The following is a 10,149-nucleotide window of genomic DNA, read 5'->3' on the forward strand; positions in this document are numbered from 1 at the left end:
AGTTATTAACAAGACTGGTTATTAACGGGACTAGTTATTAACAAGACTGGTTATTAACGGGACTAGTTATTAACAGGACTAGTTATTAACAGGACTAGTTATTAACAAGACTGGTTATTAACGGGACTAGTTATTAACAAGACTGGTTATTAACGGGACTAGTTATTAACAGGACTAGTTATTAACAGGACTAGTTATTAACAGGACTAATTATTAACAAGACTAGTTATTAACAGGACTAGTTATTAATACAGGACTAGTTATTAACAAGACTAGTTATTAACAGGACTAGTTATTAACATGACTAGTTATTAACAGGACTAGTTATTAATACAGGACTAGTTATTAATACAGGACTAGTTATTAACAGGACTAGTTATTAACACAGGACTGGTTATTAACACAGGATTGGTTATTAACAGGACTTGTTATTAACACAGGACTAGTTATTAACAAGACTGGTTATTAACGGGACTAGTTATTAACAGGACTAGTTATTAACAGGACTAGTTATTAACAGGACTAGTTATTAACAGGACTAATTAACAGGACTAATTAACAGGACTAGTTATTAACATGACTAGTTATTAACAGGACTAGTTATTAACAGGACTGGTTATTAACGGGACTAGTTATTAACAGGACTAGTTATTAACAGGACTAGTTATTAATATAGGACTATTTATTAACAGGACTAGTTATTAACACAGGACTGGTTATTAACACAGGACTGGTTATTAACACAAGACTAGTTATTAACAGGACTAGTTATTAACAAGACTAGTTATTAACAGGACTGGTTATTAACGGGACTAGTTATTAACAGGACTAGTTATTAACAGGACTAGTTATTAACAGGACTAGTTATTAATACAGGACTAGTTATTAACATGACTAGTTATTAATGCAGGACTAGTTATTAACAGGACTAGTTATTAACAGGACTAGTTATTAACAGGACTAGTTATTAACTTGACGAGTTATTAATACAGGATTAGTTATTAACATGACTAGTTATTAACAGGACTAGTTTTTAACAGGACTGGTTATTAACAGGACTAGTTATTAACATGACTAGTTGTTAATACAGGACTAGTTATTAATAGAACTAGTTATTACCAGCACTAGTTATTAACAGGACTAGTTATTAATAGGACTAGTTTTTACCAGGACTAGTTATTAACAGGACTAGTTATTAACAGGACTAGTTATTAATACAGGACTAGTTATTAACAGGACTAGTTATTAACAGGACTAGTTATTAATACAGGACTAGTTATTAACAGGACTAGTTATTAACAGGACTAGTTATCATATATTTATGATCTCCGTTGTTCTGTACAAGCGCTCATTTGTATTTCTGTTTCCTCAGGATCTCTATGACCAGCGAGAACGGCCGCGGCAGTCTGACCATCCGCGATGTGAAGGAGGCGGATCAGGGCGCCTACACCTGCGAGGCCATCAACGCTAAAGGCTTGGTGTTTGGGATCCCTGACGGAGTGCTAACACTCACCACCGGCCCAAATCCAGGTACTGACACTGAGGGCTCATAAACACTGCGTTTTACTGTGAATGGCCTGCAGTTACAGGAAGAATATACTTTTCTTTTCAGAAATCCACGTGACAAAGTCAGTTTTTACTTTCACTGACGTCCGTTTTATTCTTCTGGTTCTCAAACTTGTATAAATACATGTATGACGATGAAGATATCGTCATACATGTTGACGCTGACTGATTAACAAACACTGACGCAAATCACTTGGAAAATCTCTTTAAATGGAAAAATTTACTTTTTATTTGTCATGTTTTTAGTTCACACAGGAGTTCACAACATGTAGTTATTTCATACAGACTTTGAATTACCAGAACATATGTTATATCATGATCTACAATCTCACTGTGACTTCCTAGTCAAATAAAGATACATATACTCTATATAAACAGTATATATACAGTATATATATATATATACAGTATATATATATACAGTATATATACAGTATATATATACAGTATATATACAGTATATATACAGTATATATACAGTATATATACTGTATATATATATATATATATATACAGTATATATATACTGTATATATACTGTATATATACTGTATATATACTGTATATATACTGTATATATATATATATACTGTATATATATATATATATACTGTATATATACTGTTTATATACAGTATATATACAGTATATATACTGTATATATACTGTATATATACTGTATATATATTGTATATATACAGTATATATACTGTATATATACTGTATATATACTGTATATATATTGTATATTTACTGTATATAAACAGTATATATACAGTATATATATATATATACAGTATATATATATATATACAGTATATATATATATACATGTATATATATATATACAGTATATATATATATATACTGTATATATATATATATACTGTATATATATATATATACTGTATATATACTGTATATATACAGTATATATACAGTATATACAGTATATATATATATATACAGTATATATATATATATACAGTATATATATATATATACAGTATATATACTGTATATATACAGTATATATACTGTATATATATATATATACTGTATATATATATATATACTGTATATATATATATATACTGTATATATACTGTATATATACTGTATATATACAGTATATATACAGTATATATACTGTATATATATTGTATATTTACTGTATATATATATACTGTATATATATATACAGTATATATACTGTATATATATATATACGGTATATATACTGTATATAGAAAGCCCTAGTTAGAGTTTGGCATCATCCTGTAACGCCACCAAACTGAACTCCAGTTTCCAGGATCCTTGAAATGCTCGCTTTAGATCATAAACTTATCCTCCTCACCGCCATTCTCTCGCCAGTGCCCGATGTGCAGCTCAACAGAGACGAGAAGGAAGTGTTTGATTGTTCTTGTCCGTCCTCCCTGTTAAGCCCTGTGTCTGTTGTCTCTGCAGGAAACTGCTCCGCGGGTCACTTCAGTGTGGAGGGACGCTGCGTGTCCTGCTTCTGTGCCGGACTCTCCAAGAACTGCAAGAACACCGGCCGCTACCGCAACCAGATCAGCCTGCGCTTCACAGAGGAGGAAAACTTCAAAGGCACTGAAGCTAAACTGTCGACTGAAATAGATGAGAAGTCATTCTGAGCAGAAACATGCTGAGTGTCTGTTGTTCTCACCTCCAGGAGTGAACGTCACCTACCCGTCCCGGCCGGGCACGCCCCCTCTGTCCTCCACGCAGCTGCTCATCAACCCTGAGATGGAAGAGTTCCAGCTGGTTGACCTGTCCCGACGTTTCCTCAACCTTGACTCCTTCTGGACGCTGCCTCGACAGTTCCTGGGCAACAAGGTGACGAGTCCAATACAACACCGTCACACATTTCACTAGTGGCTTCATGTTTTCACAAAGTAGCATTTAAATTCTTGGTCAAGGCTTCAGCTCGTTTCACAGAAAGCGTGTGAAGCTGAACAGATTGATATATTTCACATCTTTGCTGAGTTTCTTTCTGAGAAAGGAATTAAAGTCGGTCCCAAATAAAGGCCCGTTGAAGAGATGAAAAGAAATACAATTCAACTAATTGTCCATTAAAGTCCTGCTGTGATTTCAGATTGAGTCGTACGGAGGATCCCTGAAGTTCAAGGTGCGCTACACGTTGGCCCGCGGCCTGTCGGAGCCTGTGGAGAAGCCCGACGTCACGCTGGTTGGAAACGGACGCAGGCTGGTGTATCGCAGAGGAAGCCCCGCCCCTCCCGGACTGCTCAACCAGAGGGAGGTCAAGTTCACTGAAGTACGTGTTTCAGAGACAACTGTGCACGAGCCTGTGCTGCTGCTGAGACGTGCCGTTATTTAGAAAACTGCATAAAAACACCAAATCTGATCTGTATGTCATTAAAAATTCATAAAAAGTAAAGGTTTGTGATGAAATGTCATAATATATTTAGTTTAGTTTATTGTGGTCAACGTAAACAAGCATCAGAATGAGCAGGACAGGGTTATTAATATGAATAATAATAATCATCATAACCACAATTATTAATAAACACGTGCGCTTGTTGTTGCAGGACAAATGGCAGCACTCCAACGGGCGCGCTGTGAGCCGGGAGGAGCTGATGATGACGCTCGCCGGTCTGGACAGCATGAGCGTCCGAACCGTCTACGACAACCACATGGTCAGCGTGGCGCTCAGTGACATCGTCATGGAAACCACCACCGTGGACTTCAGCATCCTGGGTCATGTGAAGGGTGTGGAGGAGTGCAGGTGGGGAGAAGCCTGTACACATCATAACAATAATAACATTAATAATCATTGCATTAATATATTCAGGGTCAGTTTATACATTTAAATACTTCTATACATGGAGAGATGGTAAAATATGTATTAAGTAAACATAATCAGAAATTATGATGATGACAACAATAATAATAATAATAATAATAATAATAATAATAATAATAATAATAATAATAATAATAATAGTAAAGAAATAGATAAAGAAATTAAAAGCTAATAATAATAATGATCATTATTAGTAATATAATTATAATTCATTATATTCAGGGTTACATGGAGATATAAATAATAATAAATAAATATCAAGTAAAATATAATTCATTAAACAACAAAAAATAATGATGATGACGACAACAATAATAATAAATAAATATATAAATAAGAAAGAAAAAAACATAATAATACATTTAATTGATAACCCTTTTCTAGATACTCAAAGATGCTTTACAATTTAAAAACATTGCTCACTATCATAAAACAGACGTGAATACAAGATACATAATAACAATGTCGAGGAATGTTTTGGTGAACACTCATATACGACTTCATTTCCCAGACCGAGCGTCCTGATTGGTCGGCTGCGACCTTTGTTGTATTTTGTGTCTCTCTGTAAAAGCTGGTTGCCTCTCAGCTTGTCCCCACGAGGACGTTTGTGTCGTGTTGTCATGTGACGTTGTGATGATCCCCCAGATGTCCTCCTGGGTACTCGGGTCTGTCCTGCGAGACCTGCTCCTCCGGTTTTGAGCGGGTCCCCGGTGGATCGTACCTCGGCACCTGCGCCGGCTGCAACTGCAACGGACACGCCAGCGCCTGTGACCCCATCAGCGGACACTGTCTGGTAATAGATTACTCTCGCACTTCTTCTTCCTGCATCTGGATTGATTGTGTTTTAAGATCCGTGCACAATTCTCTTAAGAACATTAGAAAACCCTGTGTGTGTGTGTGTGTGTGTGTGTGTGTGTGTGTGTGTGTGTGTGTGTGTCTGTGTGTGTGTGTGTGTGTGTGTGTGTGTGTTGTGTATGTGTGTGTGTGTGTGTGTGTGTGTGTGTGTGTGTGTGTGTGTCTGTGTATGTGTGTGTGTGTGTGTGTGTGTCTGTGTGTGTGTGTGTGTGTGTGTGTGTGTGTGTGTGTGTGTGTGTGTGTGTGTATGTGTGTGTGTGTGTGTGTGTGTGTGTGTGTGTGTCCTCAGAGCTGCCAGCACTACACAGAAGGCTCTCAGTGCGACAAGTGTCGCTCCGGATACTTCGGAGACCCGAGCAGAGGGCGGCCCGACGACTGCAAGCCCTGCCCCTGTCCGTACTACGAGACCTCGCGCCGGTACGCTCACACACAGGAAGTACTCAGATATTATACTTCAGTAAAAGTAGAAATACTGAAGTGTATACTGAACTCTGTTACAAGTAAAAGTCCTGCATTCACAATCTTACTTTAGTAAAAGCACTTGTGTGAAGTAAAAGTATAAAGTCACATAAATAGAAAATGTGTAATTAAGTACAGAACTTAAATTAAGTAAATGTACTTAGTTACATTCCACCACTGGTCACACACACACACACACACACACACACACACACACACACACACACACACACACACACACACATACACACACACACACACACACACACACACACGTACATACCTACAGCACTATCAGGAGTATACATTCTCTCACACACACACACATACACACACACACACACACACACACACACACACACAGGACATCAGTGGGAATATAATGTTGCTGAGCTCTTTCAGATATGATAGCTGCTCATTAACCTGCTGTAGATGTTAATCTTTGTTTTACTCTATGGGCTTCGCAGGTTTTCTGACAGCTGCTTCCTGGACGTTGACCTGCAGCCGACCTGTGACGCCTGCAGGCCCGGCTATACAGGAAGACGCTGTGAAAAGTGAGGGAGCTGATATCATCCGCTGTGCTTCAAGTTACGCTGTAAACTGTTTGGAGCTGGCAGCAATGTGGTTTATAAGAAATGATGTCATTATTTAATGACAGGGGTTTATACTTTAATACAGATTATAATAACAATAAAAATTAAAATAATAATAATAATAATAATAATAATAATAATAATAATAATAATAAGCTTTATTTGTATAGCACCTTTCATACAAGAATTGCAGCCCAAAGTGCTTCACAGCAGAAACAATTAGTACAAGATTAGACAGAATAAGATCATTTAGAGTACAACAATCACAGTGTTGATGTAAATGAGGCTGAAGTACCATTAAAATAGTATAAATTAGCAGAATTAAAATAATATAGAATAGCAGAATTAAAATAATATAAAATAGCAGAATTAAAATAATATAAAATAGCAGAATTAAAATAATATAGAATAGCAGAATTAAAATAATATAAAATAGCAGAATTAAAATAATATAAAATAGCAGAATTAAAATAATATAAAATAGCAGAATTAAAATGATATAAAATAGCAGAATTAAAATAGTATAAAATAGCAGAATTAGAATAATATAAAATAGCAGAATTCAAATAATATAAAATAGCAGAATTCAAATAATATAAAATAGCAGAATTAAAATAATATAGAATAGCAGAATTAAAATAATATAAAATAGCATTGGAAATCAGAATTTCTGAGACATCTGAAGACGACGTCTTCGGCACTGAAACACATTTTTCACATTTTCCATCAACTAATCAATAAATGGAGAAAATAACAGACAGATTTGTGTTTAGTTGCAGATCTTCTTGTGAATTTTGAAGCTTTTCTGTGTCTTAAAAAAGGTCTATAATATAATATATCTAACAATAATAACAATAATAATAATAATAATAATAATAATAATAATAATAATAATAATAATAATAATAAAGAAATAGATAAAGAAATTAAAAAGGTAATAATAATAATAATGTACAATATAATGTTTAATAATAATTTGGGGACGTTGAACATCGTCACGGTGAACATTAGCTGCCGTTAGCTTAGCGGTGGTGACGTGAAGTCATGTGACTTATAATAAAAGTTCTGCTGTGAAGAACAAAAGGTGTAAATATGTCAAACTCAGATCATCCAGAGGAACAAAGCTCTGTTTAACTATCTGCTTTGGTTCTGTTGCGTTCAGGTGTTCTCCAGGTTACCAGGGGAACCCTCTTCTGCCCAATGGACACTGTGTTGCTATAAGTGAGTATATGTTCCGCTCACTCCTGATTCTTATTCTGCCATGAAAAGGACAGGCTGTTCCTGGAAGTTTTAGCACCCGGCAGTATGAGCACAGCAGGTCTGTGTAACGAGTACTATGGTCTGTATTCCCCTGGTACTACAGTAGTATGTGCTCAGGGCTCAGGTATGCATGGATCACTCCCATGTCATCTTCTTTCCATTGCTCTCTCTCTGCAGCAGGCGCCAAATGTGACAACAAAGGAAGCATCAGCTCCAGCAGCAGACCGTGCAGCTGCAAGGTACACACTGCAGCTCTACTGTTTCAAACATTCATCTGCTGTTAAAGGGTGAACTCATCCAGACACATAGGGTTACATTACATCGTATTATAGAATTATTATATTGTCTTACATGTCTTACTCTTTTCTTCTGTCTTCTTTTATGACTGGCAGATGTATAACACGTGTGTGTGTGTGTTTCAGAACAACGTGGCAGGCGATCTGTGTGACGAGTGTAAGGCGGGCTTCTTCCACCTCTCAGAGAGGCCTGAGGGCTGCCTGCAGTGCTTCTGTATGGGCGTCACCAAGCAGTGCTCCAGCTCCACCTGGAGCAGAGACCAGGTGAGCAGGTCCCTAACATCTTCATCACTACTGCACACCACAGTCCCTAACATCTTCATCACTACTGCACACCACAGTCCCTAACATCTTCATCACTACTGCACACCACAGTCCCTAACATCTTCATCACTACGGCACACCACAGTCCTTGTAACATCTTCATCACTACTGCACACCACAGTCCCTAACATCTTCATCACTACTGCACACCACAGTCCCTAACATCTTCATCACTACTGCACACCACAGTCCCTAACATCTTCATCACTACGGCACACCACAGTCCTTGTAACATCTTCATCACTACTGCACACCACAGTCCCTAACATCTTCATCACTACTGCACACCACAGTCCCTAACATCTTCATCACTACGGCACACCACAGTCCTTGTAACATCTTCATCACAGCTCATGTAGCTGTCTGCGTTCAGCATTCTTTATAAATAAAGTAAATATAAAATGTAAACAGACGGTTTCTGGGGACAAGAGAAGTTGTGAATATTTATTTTATTTTAGAATTCCTTGATGTTTACAATCAAACAATGTTTTCCATCTCAGTCAAAATGAAGCAGCTGAAGCGCATCACCTTCACACGCCACCATCAGTATGTTACAAACATCTTCCTAACGATGAATAATGTGTGAGAGTGTCACTCAGACGACTCGTTTGTGTGTCAGGTGCGAGGCGGCGTGAGCGGGCAGCTCTTCTCCCTCTCCAACAGCGGCAGCACTAAGACCATCTCTGAGGGAATCTCCCAGAGAGGCTCGTCTGAAGTCGTGTTCCGCTCCTTCTCCAGCGTCCCCAGAGACATCTACTACTGGCTGCTGCCCGACAGCTTCAGAGGAGATAAGGTGAGAGGAGCCTCTCGGTCTTCATGGGGAGAAATACCTTTCCACCGTTCAGTGTTGTTGAGCGTCTCCTTCCTCCGCGTTGCTTCCAGGTGACGGCGTACGGCGGGGAGCTGCGCTACACGGTGAGCTTCGAGCCGTTTCAGCGCTCTCTGGTGATCGACGGGCAGCCAGATGTGGTTCTGCAGGGGAACGGTATCTTCCTGGAGCATTTCTCCCACAACAAGCCGCAGCCTCGAGTCCCACAAGCTGTCAGTGTGACCTTCAGGGAGGTGCGTTGCATTTGTTCATGGAGAGCACCTCCTCCACCAACGTCTTCCTGATCTGTGCTTATGAAGATCGGAGGACAAGTTCATGAAGCACCTCATTATAAACAGCAGCAGTTCTCTCAACACGACCTGAACTTATTTAAATGTCTTGAGTCAAACCTTCAAAGGGAAGAAAGTAACTCTGACTCTCGCAGGTCGTCTTACGTAGGTTTGTTTGAGTAATCCATGTCGTTCTCTCACAGTCTGCATGGCGGCGTGCTGACGGGCAGCCGTGCACCCGGGAGCACCTGCTGATGGCGCTGGCTGACGTGAGCGTCTTCATGATCAGAGCCACCTACGCAGACAACATGGCTGAGAGCAGGTCGGGGGGGGGAACAGCTGGACCAGCAGCAAAATAAAGAAGCAGGAAGTTTGTTGTTAATCATGTGTTTCTGTGTTGAACAGCATCTCAGACATCCAGATGGACGTCGCTGTTCCTCGCTCCACCGGGAACGAGCGCGCTGTGGAGGTGGAGGAGTGTGTGTGTCCGAAGGGCTACAGAGGCCCGTCCTGCCAGGTACACATCCCATAATAATAATAATACAAGACATATGCACATAAGAGTGACATCATCACTGCATCAAGACAAGTGAGAAGATGTTTACAGGTAACTTAGAATAAAACACTTTCTCACCAGCTGATGATGATGATGATGACTGCAGTGCGTCACTTGTGTCTCAACTGAGGTCTTTTCCATTGCAGGACTGTGATGCAGGCTACACTCGCACCAGCTCAGGACTCTACCTGGGCACCTGCGAGAGGTGTGACTGCAACGGGCACGCCAGCAGCTGTGACACGGAGAGCGGCAAGTGTCTGGTGGGTGTTAAGTCCTTCTCCTTCTTCTTCTTCTTCT

At 38.9% G+C, this 10,149-nt stretch overlaps 1 protein-coding gene across 1 annotated transcript in view; it reads left to right on the top strand.

Annotated features, from left to right (window-relative positions):
* Window positions 1-10,112, top strand: part of hspg2 (heparan sulfate proteoglycan 2) — a gene marked incomplete at its 3' end in the record, with an annotated part of 64,582 nt that extends 54,470 nt beyond the window's left edge. The window contains exons 13-28 of the mRNA XM_029426949.1: window positions 1,373-1,530; window positions 3,034-3,174; window positions 3,260-3,423; window positions 3,683-3,862; window positions 4,137-4,333; window positions 5,057-5,204; window positions 5,556-5,683; window positions 6,193-6,279; window positions 7,481-7,539; window positions 7,756-7,817; window positions 8,001-8,138; window positions 8,818-8,991; window positions 9,081-9,260; window positions 9,500-9,618; window positions 9,702-9,813; window positions 9,999-10,112. Of these exons, the coding sequence (XP_029282809.1) occupies window positions 1,373-1,530; window positions 3,034-3,174; window positions 3,260-3,423; window positions 3,683-3,862; window positions 4,137-4,333; window positions 5,057-5,204; window positions 5,556-5,683; window positions 6,193-6,279; window positions 7,481-7,539; window positions 7,756-7,817; window positions 8,001-8,138; window positions 8,818-8,991; window positions 9,081-9,260; window positions 9,500-9,618; window positions 9,702-9,813; window positions 9,999-10,112 (2,161 nt within the window). The remainder of the gene's footprint in view (window positions 1-1,372; window positions 1,531-3,033; window positions 3,175-3,259; window positions 3,424-3,682; window positions 3,863-4,136; window positions 4,334-5,056; window positions 5,205-5,555; window positions 5,684-6,192; window positions 6,280-7,480; window positions 7,540-7,755; window positions 7,818-8,000; window positions 8,139-8,817; window positions 8,992-9,080; window positions 9,261-9,499; window positions 9,619-9,701; window positions 9,814-9,998) is intronic.
* Between the last annotated feature and the right edge of the window lie 37 nt (window positions 10,113-10,149).

The sequence above is a fragment of the Cottoperca gobio genome, unplaced genomic scaffold, assembly GCF_900634415.1.
Source record: "Cottoperca gobio unplaced genomic scaffold, fCotGob3.1 fCotGob3_265arrow_ctg1, whole genome shotgun sequence".
Lineage (NCBI taxonomy): Eukaryota > Metazoa > Chordata > Actinopteri > Perciformes > Bovichtidae > Cottoperca > Cottoperca gobio.